Raw genomic sequence first — 20251 nt, 5'->3', positions numbered from 1 at the left:
GATGGATAGATAGAGACAGAATGATAGACAGAACAAAAGACACATTAAATTAAAAATTACATTAAAAACATTGCAGTCCAGAAAAATATGTTGAATAGTCATTGTTGTTTGACATGGAATGCATGATGGTGGCTCTTCACCTTTTGATAAATAACCATGTGTAAGCCTTGTAAGACCTAAACAGCATTTAATAAAAACAACTTAATCATACCTAGATTTGAAATAAGTAAAAAACATTCTTCTTATATTAGGACTTATTTCGTGTAACTGATTTCCTTTGCATTTTCCCATTCCATCTGCCACATGTTATTAATATAAGAGTTTATTACTGGTCTGAGATCAGACGGTGGAATTTGACATATTCAAGTTGAGAGTCTCCTTTGCAGCGATGTCTGCTTTCTCATTACCAGATAAACCAATATGACCTGGAAGTGAACCTAGCAAAAAAAGATAATGACATTTTTCTTGTGTAAAAGATCTACTTTAGCTAATATATTTATAATTATGGGATGATCAGTCTTTACAGATTCTAGTGTCTGAAAGCAAGATTTTGTGAAGATTAATAAATTTCGTTCTTGTCCATTTTCTATATCTGTGAAGATTAATACATTTTGTTGTTGTCCATTTTCTATATTTTCCAAAGCCAGTAGTAAAGCACAAGCTTCAGCTGTAAAGAATCCTGGGATTCTCATGCCATGACATTGATTTTCAATTATTGCTGCTGCCAATACACAATTATCTGCTTTGGATCCATCTGTAAGTCTGAGGAAAATTGCATCTTAACTCCAAAAATATCTGTCGATATTCATGATGATATGTTGTTGCCTTTTTCTGTTGATTGACAGGCAGACAAACAGACAGAAACACAGACAGAAACACAGACAGACAGACAGACAGACAGACAGACAGACAGACAGATAGATAGATAGATAGATAGATAGATAGATAGATAGATAGATAGATAGATAGATAGATAGATAGATAGATAGATAGATAGATAGATAGATAGATAGATAGATAGATAGATAGATAGATAGATAGAGTGGCATGAAAAAGTATGTGAACCACTTGCAGAATCTGTGAAAATGAGAATTATTTTAATAAAATAAGAGGGATAATAAAAAATGCATGTTATTTTTTGTTTAGTACTGTCCTGAGTAAGACATTTTACATAAAAGATGTTTGCATTTAGTTCACAAGACAAAACAATGGCTGAATTTGTAATTAACTGATTTTTGCAAACATCTTTTATGTAAAATATCTTACTCAGGACAGTACTAAACAAAAAATAACATGCATTTTTTATTATCCCTCTTATTTCATTAAAATTATTCTCATTTTCACAGATTCTGCAAGGGGTTCACATACTTTTTCATGCCACTGTAGATAGATTATAAATAAATAAACTAATTAATTCAATTAAATTTGGGTATTTAGCTTCTGGGCTGAAAGTCAGCAATAATTTATAATCCACTGGTCCTCCTGCTGGGCTAAGAAGATCTCTTCGGTAGAGATTTGTTTAAATTTAAAATTTAAATGTAAATGATTTAGATTGCCAATTAAATGCAAGGGGCATAATCTCTACCATCTCCAATATCTTATATCTCATTTATCACACTTAAACATATATTCTCTACCTTCAGAATCTTCAGCAACTTCTTCACTATTCCATTCCGCACAACTTCCCGAGTGGCATCAGGAGACATAGGGAGGAGAACGCTCAGCAAACCTGCAGCTCTCTGAAGCCGGAGACAAAACAACATGTTTGATACCATAACTCCCATCCTTAGGATACATAGGTCATTTCAAAAGGATTAGGAAAACCCAAGCAAACAACCTGGAACCCGATTTACATAGTCAGAGAAAATAGTCCCCAAGCTAGGGCCTGAGGCTGCTTCAGTAATCGCTATGTAAATGCTTCAGTGCATGCGAAATTCTTCTCTTGGGGATGTTAGGCATCGAAGGACATCCATATATTTAAACTTCCATTTTTGATCTTGTAGAGCCCATATGTGTAAATGTTTTGTAGGGATGCTCTAGAGAGCTGAATACGCAGGGTTCCACATCCTGCAGAATGAACATTTTAATAATTAATGTGCAGAAATCTACAGTTCAAACGTTCTGGCGGCTTCCATCATCGGGGGTGGGTTAAAGCTCGCTTTGGCCTTGGTAAAACGAATTCAACTCACTGTGATGATGCCTCCAGAGGAATCGCTCAGCAGGTCCAAACACCTGCTGCTGGCCAGAACAGCGTGCTCCTGTGTGTCAAAAGAGAGCCAGAAAAGCATTCTCTCCAATTTTCCTTTGCTGTTTCAGACATGATTGCAACATATGGAGAGAAAAGCCACCAGCAGAACATTCTGCCAGTCCTTTGGCTACAAAAGTGCTTGATGTGTTGGATGAGGGCTGGCCCAGAGCCCGGCATATTAAACTTCCTACTTTACCTGGACAACTTGAGAGGGATTTGAGGCTAAGTTGATCATCAAACCCAGGAGAGGATAGAGGACACTTCTACATTCACAGGCGACGCACCGCTCCTGCAACCAAAACAGAGCTTTATCTCGACAGTGCCGGAAATTAAATTCATGTACTTTTGCAGTTTTAGCGTCTGTGGAAAATGGCTGTTTCACAGCTCATGCAACAAGATAGCAAAAGGAGCTTAGAAACAAACCCTTAAAATCAAAATTCACAGTGCAAGACATCATACATAATTCAGCAATGTTCAAGGACAGAGTATTTGGGAGCTTGGTTGTGATGTAAAGGGTTATCATCTCCAAGCTTACCATTGCTTGAAGAGAGCATTTCCAAAATTCTTCACGTCCTGCCAGCTTTTTACTGATGATATCATCCAGAGCCATGCTCCCAATCACAGAAATCACAGAAGCCAGGATCTTGTGGTCAGCTGTCATTATATTAGACTAATTTGTTTTAGAAAGAAAGAAAGAAAGAAAGAAAGAAAGAAAGAAAGAAAGAAAGAAAGAAAGAAAGAAAGAAAGAAAGAAAGAAAGAAAGAAAGAAAGAAAGAAAGAAAGAGAAAGAAATTTAATATTTGTATTCAGTAAAGATGCATTAAATAAATCAAATGTAAACTGTTTCTTGGGGAAATCAGCATATTAACATGATTTTTTAAAGGATTAGTTCACTTTCACATGAAAATTGCCCCAAGCTTTACTCACCCTCAAGCCATCCTAGGTGTATATGCCTTTCTTCTTTCTGATGAACACAATCAGAGTTATATTAATAAATATCCTGACACATCCAAGCCTTATAATGGCAGTGAACGGGTCCAATGAGTATGAGCTAAAGAAAGGGCCTCCATCCATATCCATCCATTTGTATTCCCTGTGGAGTACAAGTTTATGATGGATGTTTGTGGATGGAAGCACTTTCTTCAGCTCATACTCGTGACCCCTGTTCACTGCCATTATAAAGCTTGCATGCATCAGGATATCTTTGATTGTGTTCATCAGAAAGAAGAAAGTCATATACATCTAGGATGGCTTGAGGGCAAGTAAAGCTTGGGCTAATTTTAATTTGAAAGTGAACTAATACTTTAAGGATCATGTGACATTGAAGACTGGAGTAATGGCAGCTTTGCCAACACAGGAATAAATTACATTTTAAAATACATTAAAACAGAAAACTGTAATTTTAAATTGTAACAAATAATATTTCCATTTTTACTGTTTTACTGTATTTTTTTATCAAATAAATGCAGCCTTGGTGAGCAGAAGAGACTTCTTTCAAAAATATTTTTTAAAAATCTTACCGACTCCAATCTTTTGAACGGTATTGTAAACGAATTATCTAAAAGCTAATCATGTCATTAGTAGGACACAAATTACAATTACAATTACTAATTTTAATCATATCAGTAACTGGATGTCTACATGGACTGAAATCGATGTTGCACTGAAGTGCAGCAACATATTTGCTTTTTCTGAAGATTTGGGTTCTTTTGCTGCCAGAAGATTGCAGTATGGTAAAATAATATCTTGGTACAGCTTAAAGGGTTAGTTCACCCAAAAATGAAAATTATGTCATTAATGATGTCGTTCCAAACCCGTAAGACCTCCGTTCATCTTCGGAACACAGTTTAAGATATTTTAGATTTAGTCCGAGAGCTTTCTGTCCCTCCATTGAAAGTGTATGTACGGTATACTGTCCATGTCCAGAAAGGTAATAAAAACATCATCAAAGTAGTCCATGTGACATCAGTGGGTTAGTTATAATTTTTTGAAGCATCGAAAATACATTTTGGTCCAAAAATAACAAAAACTACGACTTTATTCAGCATTGTATTCTCTTCCGGGTCTGTTGTCAATCCGGGTTCACGACTCCGCAGTGACGCTGCTGACGTGTTATCCGGTGCGCCCGAGCTTCGTTTACAAGAAGGGGGCAGTAATGCACCAAAACACTGGATGCCAACCGCCATAAAACAAGAAGAAGAAGAAGAAGCTTTGTTTACATTCTGAGGGAGACGCACGCTGTATTCAAGCTATTCTACATTGTTTGTATTTTGGTATTGCTATATTTTTTAAAATGGTGCGTAAGTGTGCATGTTGCGGATGTCCTAATCGCCAAAAACAACCACGGCGACGTAAAAGTGCATTACCAACGCCGACAGATGAAAGGATTCAATGGAATCAATTCAATGGAAAGGATTCCGGAAGAGAAGACAATGCTGAATAAAGTCGTAGTTTTTGTTATTTTTGGACCAAAATGTATTTTCGATGCTTCAAAAAATTATAACTAGCCCACTGATGTCACATGGACTACTTTGATGATGCTTTTATTACCTTTCTGGACATGGACAGTATACCGTACATACATTTTCAATGGAGGGACAGAAAGCTCTCGGACTAAATCTAAAATATCTTAAACTGTGTTTCAAAGATGAATGGAGGTCTTACGGGTTTGGAATAACATGAGGGTGAGTCATTAATGACATAATTTTCATTTTTGGGTGAACTAAACCTTTAAATCAAAACTAAGTAGACCTTTACATGTGGAGTCAACCTTCAGGAAGAGGGTTTTGGATTGCATAATACAGAGTCAGACGGAAGACATTTTCAATGCTAAGATGCATTAAGGGTCTTTGATCAATAAGAAAAAGTTTCTTTACTAAGTATGTAACTGTATGTTGTAAGTGCTCTAAGGTCATGTCTTCTAGTTGTAATGGCAGCAATGTACAATCCTGTGCCAAAACGTCTGATAAATCAAACAATAAAGTATTACAATATGATATTATGATTTAGCGATAGATGCTATTTACACTAAATGTAAATAGCAATTAGATGTGATTACGATAGATGCTACAAAGTGAAAATAGCAATATATTCTATTTACACTAAGTGACAATAGCAGCACTTTCTTAGCGATATTCTATTTACACTAGGTGAAAATAGCGATAGATTCTATTTACACCATGTAAAAGTATCAGTTCTTTATATACTTTATATTGGCAGATACTATTTGCATCTCAGTATTTTTGTACATTAACAGGATGCAATAATATCAGAGTGTAAATTATTATATTTCTTAAAATTATTAAATGGATGCTACCTTTTTGCGACAATAAAAACCCTCCCTACACCTTCCCCTAACCCAGGGGTAGGCAAGTTCGGTCCTAGAGAGCCGCTGTCCTGCTGAGTTTAGCTCCAACCTTAATCAAACACACCTGAACAAGCAAATTAAGCTCTTCAGGATTACTAAGGCTATAGGCAGCTAAAGGTTTTTTTTCAGGGTTGGAGCTACACTCTGCAGGACAGCTGCTCTCTAGGACCGAACTTGCCTACCCCCTGCCCTAACCCTACCCAATAAATATTTTAAATATTTTTTAAAGACTCATTTGCAGTTTATTTCCACTTTTAGAACATTATTTTCATTTTTATTGAAAATAAATGCAATCTCGGCAAAAGAGAGATTCGAACCCGCGTCGATCGCTTACTACTGCTGCACCACTGAAGATGTTAAAATTTGTGTGTCTTTTTTAAAACTTGAGCGTCCCAACCAGACATTGGTGGGCAGAGTTAGCGTAAAAAGCGTTTGCCAACAAGGGACGCTATTCGCGTTTATTGTAAATATGAAAATATCACATTAGTGTGATTATGAAAGATGTTTCATAATACATCACCAGCAGATGTTCAAGAGGAAGGGCAAAAACTGCTGTGAAATTCTCCCTTGACTGAATCTTAAATCTGAAAAAGATAAACAACAAAAACAACAACAAATAATGTATAATAAATAAAGAAATGAGCTACTTAACAAGAATAAAGCTCAACAGACTAAAATCCTCAGATAACCCTTGCTGTAATGCGCAAATGGTGTCCCTGGGGGCAAAAGATAAAAATGCGTTATAATGTGGTGGGCGCTGATCCAAGCAGATCTATGGTTTCAGATCTCATGTTGGTGACGCCTCACACGTACAAGACAAGACCAATATGACTAACCATCCTTATCTAGAAACAAGAGAGCGGCTTGAATTCACTGAACACTTTTCATTGACTATCCATCAAAATGTTACGCCATTCTCATTTCCTTTTGTGCATGAAGTGGCGGCTTAATTCCATCTCCTGGTCACCGGGAGCACCTTTCTCTATCTGTAAGGTGGTGAATGACTAGAAACGGTGAGAAGCTGATCTCTCTCACAGAGATAAATGGAGGGATTTGTGAATGTGATGGATTGTTTTGTCTTAAATGTGTTCACTTTGTGTTCTCAAGGGACCTGGGCTGTTGAGCTGAATGAATTTGAATGTGTCTCGATGTAATACGTGCAAGCGACTATGATGTATGGGAATCTACTGGACTCTCAGGTGGGCCGTGCCCAAGTTTTCATAAAAAAGGGTCAGTTTCGCTGTCTCTCTCATGGGCATTCATATGGTAAGAGCAACTATATTGATTGTGCATACTTATTTTCTGCAGCCAAGTTCTTCAAAACTGACAGCGCCGATGCGGAGCTCATATCACGGCAAACACAGCTCATCAGGTTCTCTGCCATTCTACAGGAGACAGAACGAATTCATTATGGGCTCATTAAACGGACTTTAATAAAACATGCTTTAACCAGTAGGAGGCCTTCTGCATGCTAGCTAATGAGATGAATCACTGATATCGTAGGAACACCACACTTAAATCTATCTCCAACTCTGGTTTGTAGAAAACATAGAAGGTTAAGATGAAATTTACATCAAAGTGGAATTGATGTAATATTTATACTAGTAAATATTTTAAAATCAATACATATATTTTAACATTCACTTTTTGATATAATGAATTAATAATGCTGTTTAAATATTCAATTAAGCAACGCAAGCAATTATTCTAACAGTACATAAAAGGAAAAAACATTACATTTAAGAGATAAAAAATGTATCAGTATAAACATGGAGCAGATTTAAATGCTGAGTAATTAATGATATGTGATTTATTACTTATTAATTATGTTCTTGGTATGTATTTTTATCTTTACCCCTGATCTAAGAACATCTAAACCATGACAGTATTTCTTAGCAGTGTGGCATGCCAATCCATTTTGTTTCACATAATTAGTCCTGTCTAAATGGCTCATTTAACCTCATATGTGTTATGTTGTAAGTAATTAATTCAAGGCATATCATTTTTTAAACTGCGATGCAATGCATTCAATATGACACCAAAAATACTGTACGTACTGGCATAAATTAAGGTTGCCGATGACCAGGTCCCTTCCGTGCTGGCTTTGTGAGTACAAGCTTAGCAATTTCAGGCTTTCCTTCTGTATTTCACATATTGGTGATGCCAACAGCTGGACCACGTGTTGTCTAGTAACAGGACACTCCATCAACAGCTGTTGGTTTTGCTCTGGAAGGAACACAATTATGGAGAGGGTTTAATAAAGATAAATGCCAATGTAAGTGACCAGTTAATGAGATTACACCTGAAGGGCACAAAGAACTTACTAAAGAGACTTTTAATGTGGGAAGCAATAACCATTTCTTTGCTAGCAGGCAAGAACAGAATAAATTGATATTGACTTGAATTAAGACAATTTCACGAATCCTCGTTACTTTAAAAGAAGGTGGGGAGTAGAACCACAACAAGTGTTGTCGATACATTTTAAGTTTTCCAGAGAGAGAGAGTTTAAAAGGATTAACAAGAAATGTCCAAATGGTATTTTCTCAGCAATAGCTTCTTTCATTTTCAAGGTCTTTGAACAAGATTCATATGCTCACGTGATGCATTTCATCTTACCGTTTCCAGTGCAAACTGTCCTCCATAGTTTGACTGCGGATATGCATAGATCCACTGCATATGGATCTTTTGAATTCTGTGAAAGACAGCTAAATACAGAAGGTGGAAAAACTATAATATAGTAAACACACTTCAGACCAAATGGAGTTAAAGGGATAGTTCACCCAAAAACAAATTGTTTTGCTTTGCATCCATTTTAAATGGATGTCCTCTTTCACTGTAAATGCATGGAAAAGAACGACATTCTTCAAAAATTGTGTTCCATGGAAGAAATAGTCATACGGGTCAGTGTTGTTATTGTTAACTAAAAATATTAAAAAAAAATAGTTTTTTGTTAATTAGATGAAATAAAATAAAACATAAATATTAGATGAAAAACTTACTACACTTACAAAACTTGAAAAATAGATATGTTGTTTTGTCAGCTAACTAAAATAAAATAAGTTAAGGTACTAAAACTAAAATTAAAAATTAAAGCTAAAAAGAAATATTAAAAACCTAATAAAAATGGCAAAAGCACATAACATATTTACTAAAATTGAATTTTAGTATGTATTTAAAACATTAATCATTTAAAATATTAATAAGTACTAAAATAGCATGGGCTCAATGGACTTTTAGGTGCTATTAACATGACAGTTTTCAACTAAAAACATAGAACGTTTTATCCGTTTTGACCGTTCATTTACATGACAATGGCATTTTGGGTTTCAAAGTGCACATTTTTGAAAATTGCCTCCGTGTAAACAACAAAAACGCAAATCTGTGAAAACGATGATGTCATGCGCAACATGCGCATTACATTTTCAGTTTATAGTGTTTCATGGCCATCTAATTGCTTGACAGCAAAATACAGCATTTTTTTGTCATTTTCGAGGATCCGTGTGAATAGGGATCGTATTGACAGTGGTGTCCTGTTTTCAGTCTTCAGTCGATTTTCTTGTTTTGCTGTACACTGTTACACTTGTCTTACTTTTGTTTAAATAAACCACATTGAGATTTAGATCCTGTCTACAGTCCTTTATCCTCATCCTTCATCCTTGTGACACCAGTGTTGGAGAAAGTTACTTTTAAAAGTACAATATAAGTACCTCAATAAAAGGTAACTAACTGCATTACTTAGCTGTTTTTTTTTTTAAGTAATGTGTTGCGTTACTTTATATTCTTAGTTTACATTTCAAAGTTTTTATTTATTTCAAGGAAAACAGAATGTTTTTATGCAAGCGAGATTAATAAATGCCTTCTCACGTTTAGTCTACAACTACAATAACCAACATACAATAACCGAGTTCACACAATGCCTCTGCTCCACATTCCCGATTTCTTTCAACATGGGGACAGGAGAGGTGTTAGTAAATAAATGGGAAAACAAAGTAACTTACATTGCTTATATGAAAATGTAACTCGGATAATTTGTTGTAAATTTAAGAGTAATTTTTTCTTGTTACTTGAAAAAGTAATCTGATTACATTACTCGCATTACTTGTAATGAGCTACACCCAACACTGCGAACGACATTACATTGATGAAATAATGGCAGAATTTTCATGTTTGGCTGTACTATCCCTTCAAACAAACATGTTTTAGAGATTAGAGACCACATGTGTGCAAACTATGAGAAATAAACAAAGCGAATCTCCCAAACAAACCAATCAATCATTGTCAAACATGGATAAACCATTTCAATTTCATTCTGCTGTGGAAAGGTAAATTCCAACACAAGACATGATTACACAGCAGCACCAGATTACACATCTGTGGTTTAAATGTATTCAAATTTGTCAGTTAATTTTAATAGCATATTTGGTTGGGACAAGACAGCCGATAAGGGGAGAAAAAGCTGCTTGATAAATGAAGTAGCAAGCAATCATACACACTGGATTATGCATACACATTTTATAATACTACAGTAAGTACTATGCAAAAAGTTTAAAATTCAATTAATTCAAATACGACTTCTAGAGACCAGTACACAACCATTTTGAATTGCTGAAAGTACATACTGACCACAAACTGTCAAGTTCACTTCTTTAGCAACCTTACCTTCTTACAATGTTATTGCCATTAATGATACTGAAGCCATTGTTTAATCTGAATAATGTCTGCCCAGTACCTGTGAGGGACACCAGATAAGGTCAGTGTTAGTAGGTGTGTAGTGAGAGCCATATATCAACACTAAATCACAGTAGCCAGCTTCAGACACACAATACGCTTCGTTCAAGGGCAAAAGAGAGTACAAGGAGAATAAACAAAAGCTCATCAAGAATAAGAGAGTGCTGCCTTATCTACACAAAAGCAGTGTTCGTTCTGAGGAAGTACTAGAAATTAGTTCACAAAGAGCCATTCAGGTATCCCACCTGTACAAAACATTGGCACAAAGCTTTCAGTCTTGGAGAGCTTTCAAGATTAGGCTTCACAATGCACAGACCCATATTTTACCTTTGCAGAATACTTCTGACACTTTAAATAGCTTTAAAGAGAGGATTTCTGTTGGAAAGGGCTGCAGAATTTAAAGTAGGAAGTCAAATTTAAAGTTAAAAGTTTGATTTAGAATGTAGTTTTTATAATGTTACTTTGATAAGGTAACTTAATTTAAAGTATAACAAACATAGTGATGTTCTCAGAATCCTAAAAAAAAGTGTGGTTTCCACAAAAAATATTAAGCAACACAACTGTTTTGAGCATTGATAATAAGTCATGTTTCTTGAGCACCAAATCAGTATATTAGAATGATTTCTAAAGGAGGATCATGTGACACTGAAGACTGAAGTTATGATGCTAAAAATTCAGCTTTACCACCAGAGGAATAAATTACATTTAAAACATATTCAAATAGAAATCAGTTATTTTAAATTTTAATAATAATAATCCGCAAACAGATTTACTGCATTTTTGATCAAATAAATGCAGCTTTGGTGAGCATAAGTGACTTCTTTTAAAAAGAAGTCCCCAAACATTTGAACTCTAGTGTGCTTTCAAACAAGAGTAAACTACACAATAAAAATGAAATGTTAAATGTTTTTTGTTTCATAATAACTCAACTTTACGATTTAAAATCATTTAAACATCTGCTGTTTGTATTGTTTTTGTATTGTTTGTGTTTATTACAGAAATTGAGTTTCAAATATAAACTCAAATTGAGAAATATTCACTTTACTCCTTTTGTGAAGTCGCTGGTTTTCCTATATTCACCGATCAGGCATAACATTATGACCGCTGACAGGTAAAGTGAATAACAACAAGTGAACATTTTGTCCAAGTTGATGTGTTAGAAGCAGGAAAAATGGGCAAGCGTAAGGATTTAAGTTTGACAAGGGTCAAATTGTGATGGCTAGACGACAGGGTCAGAGCTTCTCCAAAACTGCAGCTCTTGTGGGGTGTTCCCGGTCTGTAGTGGTCAGTATCTATCAAAAGTGGTCCAAGGAAGGAACAGTGGTGAACCAGCAACCAAGGCTCATTGATGCATGTGGGTAGAGAAGGATGGCCCATGTGGTCCAACAGACGAGCTACTGTAGCTCAAATTGGTTCTGATAGAAAGGTGTCAGAATACACAGTGCATCACAGTTTGTTGCGTATGGGGCTGCATAGCCGCAGACCCGTCAGGGTGCCCATGCTGACCCCTGTCCACTGCATAAAGTGCCAACAGTGGGCATCAGAACTGTGCATGTGCGTCGCTCACCTGGGGAACACATGGCACCAGGATGCACTATGTGAAGAAGGCAAGCCGGCGGAGGCAGTGGATTCTTAGGACAATGTTCTGCTGAGAAACCTAGGGTCCTGCCATCCATGTGGATGTTACTTTGACACGTACCACCTACCTAAGCATTGTTGCAGACCATGTACACCCTTTCATGGAAACGGTATTCCCTAGTGGCCGTGGCCTCTTTCAGCTGGATAATGCACCCAGCCACAAAGCAAAAATGGTTCAGAAATGAGGAGCACAACAACAAGTTTAAGGTGTTGACTTGGCCTTCAAATTCCCCAGATCTCAATCCAATCGAGCATCTGTGGGATGTGCTGAACAAACAAGTTCGATCCAAGACTTACAGGATTTAAAGGATCTGCTGCTAACATCTTAGTGCCAGATACCACAGCACACCTTCAGGGGTCTAGTGGCAGCAAAAGGGGGACCAACACAATATTAGGAAGGTGGTCATAATGTCATTCCTGTATATTGACACAAGATCAGAACCAAGCAGACAAAAACTGAAAGGTAATGCACGTGTTCACTAACAAAATCTAAAAGGCTTGCACCTGTGCTTACAATAGGACAGTGTCTGTCCTCTGTGGCTGATCATGAGGATTAGTTTCCTCATCATGAACTGCAAATGAACCACAGAGCAGAATCAATGAGCCATCTGCAAAAAATTTCTCACTACTCTCCTCTCCGTATCGATCCGAAGTGCAAGAAATACCGCCCTGAGAGCTGGAACAACACTGGGTAAACCAAAGGCATATTTCACACAAATCTGAGGTTCGACACTGCTATAAACATTTGTTCATCCTACCAAAAAAAACTGCTGGAGTTCAGTGACAACTAAATAATAAACAAGAAACAACAGCAGCATCTGATAAAAAACAAACAAATAAATCAAAGGACTCTGAATTAATTGTGGGAACTTACAGTCTTTAATAGCCTGTGAGAGCAGCTCCAATCCACCACAGTAGTAAAGATTGATCTCATTGGGTCTGTCGAGCTTCTTCAGCAGCTCTAGTACTGCCGTGGCCTGTTCCGTTCCTGCTTGTAGCTCTTCCCAAGCTGCCTTTTCCTGGAGAGCCACCTTCTCTTCCAAATCCACTTGTCTTAGATAAGCTATTGCAATATAAATGTAATATGACTGCTCCATGAACATACTTCTTTTTTTTGCATATTCACGTGGAAATACTCTATTAAAATGCATAGAATGGAAATCCATAATTGTCACTATTCCTCTGGAAAAGTTCAAAATGAATGTAAATGAGCAACTAATGGTCTAAAAACTGCTGGTGTAAGCATGTGAGGCTTTCTACAAGAAAATGTTCTGGGGGAGAAACAGGGAACGTGTGAGAGAGACTCATGTAAAAACTATAAATGAACACAGTTTATTCTGGTAGTGCTGAGAGATGCTTGAAAGTACATATTTAGACAGATGCAAAAAGCTAACTAATAACATTGCTAGTCCTACTCTGCTGCCAAAGCATGGATCTAAAGTCTAAAATATTGACCTTGTCTTCTCTTGCCTCATATCTTCACAGCATTTTTGAATCATACCTTTGACCATGGTTTCCCGCTGTGGCTCCATCTCCAAAATCTTTCGATAGCAAATCCTGGACTGAAAGTGAAGAAACAGCAGGATAAAAGGAGAGGTGTCAAATAAGGTGAGGAATGTAAGTGTAATCCAGCTTTAGACTTGAAAGGACAGAAGGACTTTTATTGAGCGATACTTACCTGTGGGAAATCCTTGAGTGCTAGGTGAGATTTTCCCATGTGTATATACGCTTTAATACACTTCTCATTGCACTGTGAATGAAAGACTTATATATTCATTTGCCACTTGAAAACAACAGAAGATGCATTGAAATAATAAACTAGAGTCAGTAAAGTGATATTTTATGTCCCAGACTATTATTTTATAAAATTAAAAAAAAAAAATCCAATTCAGAGGTGAATACTATGGAAGCTTGTTTCCGCCACTAAATAAAAAAAAGTCAGAATTGAGTGATATAAAGTCAGAATTGGGAGATCTGACTTTTTTCTCGCATTTGCCAGTTTTTAATCACACAATTCTGACTTTTTTCTCAGAACTGCGAGATATAAACTTTTGTATCTCGCAATTCTGACTTTATAATTCACAAATCCGAGTTTAAATCTCACAATTCTGAGAAAAAAAGTCAGAATTGTGAGATAAAAAGTCGCAATTACCTTTATTTTTTTATTTAGTGGTAGAAACAAGCTTCCATAGAATGAACATAATATTTGTAATTTTTCAATTAAAACTCATTTTGATATCTTTTAGGGGGCATAAAAATTCATCCTCTTTAAAGAGATGAAATATGTGAAAAGAAAACCTTATTAAGTAGCTTAATCTTTTATTGTTTTATTATATCTTTATTTCTTAGAAAAAACAAGAGTAAACCACTTTGTCATTACTACTATTGCTAATACACTTTGAATTTATTATTATTATTATTATTACTATTGTTTTTGTCACCCTCCTCATCCTCCATTCTCCCGTTTTCGTGTAATATTATTATTATTATCATCATTATTGTCATTAAAATTATTATTTTTTTAATATTATTATTATTAGTATTATTATTTCACTGATTATATATGTTTTTTTTTTTCTTTTCTTTTTTTTTATTACAACTCTGGTTATGTCTGTTGTACTTCCCTACATGCTCCTATATTTCCATTCCCACACCCAGTTACACTTACAGTTATACACACACATACACAAATCTTACTGGCTGTTATATATGTTTTATTGTACATGTATTTGTATTTTGCATTTATTGTCTCAACTGTAAATATTGTAATTGTCTGTTTGCATAAAAAAAAAAAAAGTGTAAAAACCCCCAGAAATGATATCATAGAGAGAGCCCCATTTAGATCTTCATTACTGGGTGACAAGGCGCAACCCTCTGAAAGCCATAAGAATTTTGATTTTTATTTTTAAATGACTTTTCAATAATCATATAATTAAGATGTGCACACACACTTTTGCTGAAAATGGCAATCACATGAGTGACTTTCCTTTTCTTTATCCTAGACACTTATTTGTCACTTACCCCGTAGTTAATATGTTGGATTTTCCCTTATTAAAAGGATAAAAAAATATTAGAGCATTAAAAGAATATATAAATAAAGCTAGCTAGCTCTTATCTTTCTAAAAAGACTATTCAGCACAGCTCAAGAAGGAACTTCAACCCAATTTTCTAATGCTGAGCAGCTATCCAGTTCAATAGAAGCCACTCTATGGAACCTGCTGTTCTCACCAAGAGAAACTCTCTGCTTGGGCTGACACTGAAAAATGAGGGGTCACTTCTCTGACCTCTTTCCCACTGATCTACTCACCCTCAGAGCCCACTCACAGTCACTTATGGCCTCCTTATATCTCTTCAGCTTGATAAAGGCCTACATAATACATGAATGCACGAGACAATAAAATCACAAGAGAAGTCTCACAGGAATATCCATTATGATACGGTTCATCTTATTATTGTAGAAGAACTCGCTCTGAAATGTAGAAGTACCTGAGCTCTGTTTGTGTAGAGAGCCTGCATGTCACGCAGCTGCTCCAAGCCTTCAGTATAAAACCTGACAGCCGTTTCGTAGTCACCTTGAGTGAAAGCCTCATTCCCCAGCTCCTTTAACGCTGCAGGTCAAACGAGGACAAAGGAAATCTAGACGTTGCAAACCGACAATGCAAAAACTGCCCATTTCACTCTCGGGCTTCACTGTACACACCGTTGGCTTTTTCCTCTTTCATCTTTCTTCTCTGACTTCTCTCTTCGGCATCTTTTTCTAATGTCCTGAAGAAATTCTCTGACGAATCGAAGGGTACAACAAACCGTTGCAAGATTTATAATAAAAAGACAAGAAGTGAAGATGAAGGTGAGCAAGTTTGTATTGATTTATGAATCATTTACAAGATGTCAAGAGCAGACATTCAAGTTTTATACCTGAATCCAAATTATTCAACAGAGACAGAGAAGTAGAACTGCTGAACTGAGAATAAGAGACTCCAATACACAAACCTACCTGGATTTTGACTTGATTCATACTGGATGTTCTGAAAAGAAAGGAAAAAAGCAGTGTAACTGTATAAGAAATATTAGTTATGAATGTAATAGTCACTTAATCTCTTTGAAATATTATGTACATATTTAAAATGCAATTAAGTGTTTATTCACATTATGTTATATTATATATTACATTTTTTAATAGACTGTAAATACTGTACCGGGGGCCCATTTTCAATTGAAGGATTTTTGTTTATAACCGTCTTATTGATTTTGGTTTTACATGGTTCCACCTGCTCCAAAGATGAGATGAATTGATCTGCCTTCGCAAGTGCTTTCTCCTGGCACGACACATCGCTGGAATTGAACTCTTTTATCAACTCATCTGCAATCAGATATCAACAAAAAACAACTCCAATTACATTTACTTCATGATTCAATAAAAATGTGCGCGCTACATTATGCCTAATTTCACATTACTGAGAGTCCAATGGTTTGACCCCAGAGGTGTAAAGTACTTTAGTAAATGTAACTAGTTACTGTACTTAAGTATCTTTCTGGCTGCTTTGTAGTTGTACTGAGTATCAAAGATATTGGCAACTTTTACTCTCTACTTGACTACATTTTTGAACAAGAAAGCAGTTCTGCAGCAGTTTGTTTCTGATATAAAGAAGCAATATTGGTACTTTATCTTGTGCATTTTGCCTTTACTCACACAACTTGTCAACAAAGCTACTTTATGTGAATGTGAGAGCATTAGCAGGTAGTTGCTGTTCGCAGGTGTTTGATTTATTAGATGAGGAAATGACTGCAGCTGGTGATAAGGCTCAAACCAGCACGTACAGTAGACTTTGACTGTTTAATTCCACTTAACATTGTTTTATTGATCCACTAAGACTGTTTTGAAAGGTATTGGTTTACTTATGGCCTTTCTGTGCAGTTGAGCTCAACTGAGACTTGAGAGTTTGTAGACGTTTAAGAGGCTGTTGTGTCGACCTTGATTTATTGCAACATTGAGATGTTCAGTTTTTTTTTTATTTTAAAAAATATAAACTTGATTTCTCATCTTACAAATCAATTGTTTATTTTCACTGGCATGTCTCTCAGGACTAGTGCATCTCTGAGCCTACATTCAGCATGAGTAAAATACTGTTAAAATCAGATACTTTAAGACTTTTACTCAAGTCGTACTGGAATTGGTTAGAACTTGTAGTGGAGTCATTTTCAATGTAAGGTATCAGTACTTCTACTCAAGTATGGTTTTTAGGTACTCTTTACACCTCTGTTTGACCCGACGTTGTATAAATGCGTCCCTTATGCGTATCGATATAAGTGAAAATGGGGTTGTAAACAAACAACACTTACTTATCTGGTCAGCTTTCCTCAAAAACCTTTCGAGGTCGTCGGTATCTTGCAAAGTCATGCTTGAAAACGAGTTCAAAAAACAAGAGGAATTCAGTGAAGAGAAGTCAGGCAGGTTTGTTTACGGAAGTGTATCCGTAACCATAGCAAAATCAGCCATGTGCAAAAGGAATAGTTTACTCCTGCTGGTAGATGCCTGTAACTACATTAGACGGTCAAAGTACATCATTTTTTACGATCTGATATCAATTTCAACTTATTTTATTTTGTTACATCGAATATTTAGTGACATTACTGCGTGAATGACAACAACACACTCATTTAGTCAAAAAACATAACTTTGAATTAATGGTGAAATGTATAAAGCTTTACTTTATGTTGTAGGGTGTAGGGCAGATGAAGGTCCACGTATTCATGAATATGAACAACGACTGAGATGTAATCCAAAAACAGGCATACTTTCACAGATAAAAATGTTTTATTGTTCCATTCTATCTCTTGTTGTTATTCCAGAAAAACATACTTTATTGATCCCTAGAGGGACATTCAGGCACATAATAGCAGCTGTCTCAAATATGGATAGCAGAAAAACACCACTATAAATAAATGAAATGCAATCAAACAAGCCAGTGCAAGACAAAACATGAGAACAATGGCATAAATGCGTATTTGGTAAACAAGATTGTGAACGTTGAGACACCAAAGAAGTGCTGATGGACTGTCTTGTAGTTTTTCATAGTAAACAGGACAAGACAGAAATAGTTTATGTGTTGCTGCTTTAAAATTTCATCATTATAATTCTGCCCTGAGCAGTTTGCATCGTTCAATCTATTTTAAACTCAAAGCTTAGGCTGTTATTTCGCTATATATTCTGCATATGCTTATCTTTCTTTTATTTTATAGTCATAATTTAATACTGGTTTCATCTTGTGGGTTATGACCTTAAAATTGCTCGCAGGTCTGTTTTGATAAGGTCACGGACAGTGGGGACCGTTTTAAAGACAAATAAACTGAATGGGAAAAAAACATATAATTGTGCATGGACCCTTTTCACATCAATTCCACAGTTATTAACGTCATAAATCTAGCCATTTTTTATATATATTTTTTTTCATCTTTAAAAAATGTGAAGGTACATTTATAACACTATTATCTTGGCATTAAATTATAAAAAAAAATCATAAACACTGCTGTGAGAGTGTATTTTATTACAACGGCAGAGAGAGTAACGTAAATTTGACATCTTTTTCTCTTCTGACTGTCGTAATTAATCTGTCTATATACAGTATATTTTGTTAATCTTTTGGAAAGGCATGGAAACACAATCATGTTTTTCTTTTGCTACTGAAACAAATTTATTATGATTATAGATATATTATAAATATTATAGTTAATAATTGTTAAAAATGTCATTTAATCTAGTAAATTTAGTTTAAACAATTATTTCTTGTATTTTTACTCTTTATTACTAACAAGGCTTTTGGGAAACGCACCCCTTAGGCAGATTCCAACATTGTCAAATTGTGTAACTTGCCCTTATCCTCAAAATCTATATTAAAACTGCATTAAATAAAGGTTCACTTGTATGGTAATATTAACCATTTCAATGTTTGATTTTAAAGGGTTAGTTCACCCAAAAATGAAAATTGTCATTTTTACTCACCCTCATGTCGTTCCGCGCCCGTAAGACCTTTGTTCATCTTCAGAACACAAATTAAGATATTTTTGTTGAAATCCGATGGCTCAGTGAGGCCTCCATAGCCAGCAATGACATTTCCTCTCTCAAGATCCATTAATGTATTAAAAACATATTTAAATAAGTTCATTCATGTGGTTTAATATTAATATTATAAAGCGACGAGAATATTTTTGGTGCGCCAAAAAAACAAAATAACGACTTATATAGTGGCCGATTTCAAAACAATGCTTCATGAAGCTTCGGAGCGTTATGAAACTTTTGTGTCGAATCATGAGTTGGATCGCATGTCAAACCGCTAAACTGCTGAAATAACATGACTCTGGTGCTCCGAACCGCTGACCAAAAATATTATTGTTGCTTTATAATATTAATATTGAACCAGGCCTCACTGAGCCATCGAATTTCATCAAAAATATGTTATTTTGCATTCTGAAGATGAACAAAGGTCTTACGGGTGAGTAATAAATCACATTATTTTCATTTTTGGGTGAACTAACCCTTTAAAGATTTTTTTTTTCTTAGAAAATGAGTGATGGTTTCTCTAGATAAGACCCTTATTCCTCGTCTGGGATCGTGTAGAACTTTTTGAAGCTGCAATGAAACTGTAATTTTGACCTTCACCTGTTTGGAGGCCATTGAAGTCCACTATAAGGAGAAAAACATCAAAAACCTTAATTTCTTTTCGACTGAAGAAAGAAAGACATGAACATCTTGGATGACTTGAGGGTGACTAAATTATCAGGAAATTTTAATTTGAAAGTGAAATAATCCTTTAAGGCATTTTTTTTTTTTCAAATTTTGTAAGAAAGTAGTTGCTAGCTATGTAGGGTCACCACTCAAAGAAACTGAAACATAACTAGGAGCTCTAAGCTGGTCCAAGTGCCCTTATCATCCAAGATGATAAGGCCATCAGATGTCTTGCAGTATATAACATGCCTTTGAAAGCTGGATTCATCACTGTCAGAAAGGCAGCGCTGTTCAAAGTTAAAATGTCAGGTCATGTAGAAGTGGCATCTTGGCTGTCTGGGCCATCGCTGACTGACGGGTCGGTGTTGAGGTGGTTGATCTCCAGGCTCTTAGGAGACTCTTTCAGGAGACTCTCGACCTCACGGTACACTGAAGCCTCTCTGTATTTGCGCAGATGCCCCAAAACCTCCTGCCCGGGAAACAGCACACATCCGAAATCTCACACTCTGACAAATATTACTTCTGCCACATCAATCTGATCCTACA

At 35.8% G+C, this 20251-nt stretch overlaps 2 protein-coding genes across 9 annotated transcripts in view; both read right to left on the bottom strand.

Moving 5' to 3' along the window:
• The window catches only part of LOC137004930 (tetratricopeptide repeat protein 12-like), a 33688-nt gene extending 16252 nt beyond the window's left edge, over positions 1-17436 (bottom strand). For all 4 annotated transcript variants that reach the window (XM_067365649.1, XM_067365646.1, XM_067365650.1 and 1 more), the window contains exons 1-18: positions 17323-17436; positions 16179-16342; positions 15977-16007; positions 15683-15760; positions 15469-15590; positions 15290-15349; positions 13661-13732; positions 13484-13544; positions 12857-13045; positions 10276-10345; positions 8233-8321; positions 7674-7842; positions 6912-7001; positions 6137-6200; positions 2784-2918; positions 2445-2537; positions 2190-2258; positions 1638-1739 (exon numbers count right to left, since the gene is read on the bottom strand). In XM_067365649.1, coding sequence (XP_067221750.1) covers positions 1638-1739; positions 2190-2258; positions 2445-2537; positions 2784-2918; positions 6137-6200; positions 6912-7001; positions 7674-7842; positions 8233-8321; positions 10276-10345; positions 12857-13045; positions 13484-13544; positions 13661-13732; positions 15290-15349; positions 15469-15590; positions 15683-15760; positions 15977-16007; positions 16179-16342; positions 17323-17380 — 1716 coding nt within the window. In that variant the 5' untranslated portion in view covers positions 17381-17436. The remainder of the gene's footprint in view (positions 1-1637; positions 1740-2189; positions 2259-2444; positions 2538-2783; positions 2919-6136; positions 6201-6911; positions 7002-7673; positions 7843-8232; positions 8322-10275; positions 10346-12856; positions 13046-13483; positions 13545-13660; positions 13733-15289; positions 15350-15468; positions 15591-15682; positions 15761-15976; positions 16008-16178; positions 16343-17322) is intronic.
• Positions 17437-17708: 272 nt separating this feature from the next.
• si:dkey-103g5.4 (uncharacterized) overlaps positions 17709-20251 on the bottom strand; it is a 31475-nt gene continuing 28932 nt past the window's right edge. For 4 of the 5 annotated variants that reach the window (XM_067365918.1, XM_067365920.1, XM_067365921.1 and 1 more), the window contains one exon: positions 17709-20174. In XM_067365918.1, coding sequence (XP_067222019.1) covers positions 20016-20174 — 159 coding nt within the window. In that variant the 3' untranslated portion in view covers positions 17709-20015. The remainder of the gene's footprint in view (positions 20175-20251) is intronic. The other variant, XM_067365919.1, reaches the window with a different exon arrangement.

The sequence above is a fragment of the Chanodichthys erythropterus genome, chromosome 17 (assembly GCF_024489055.1).
Source record: "Chanodichthys erythropterus isolate Z2021 chromosome 17, ASM2448905v1, whole genome shotgun sequence".
Taxonomy (NCBI): domain Eukaryota; kingdom Metazoa; phylum Chordata; class Actinopteri; order Cypriniformes; family Xenocyprididae; genus Chanodichthys; species Chanodichthys erythropterus.
Note: the sequence above shows the minus strand (reverse complement) of the source record. Positions and strands in the feature narration are given on the sequence as shown.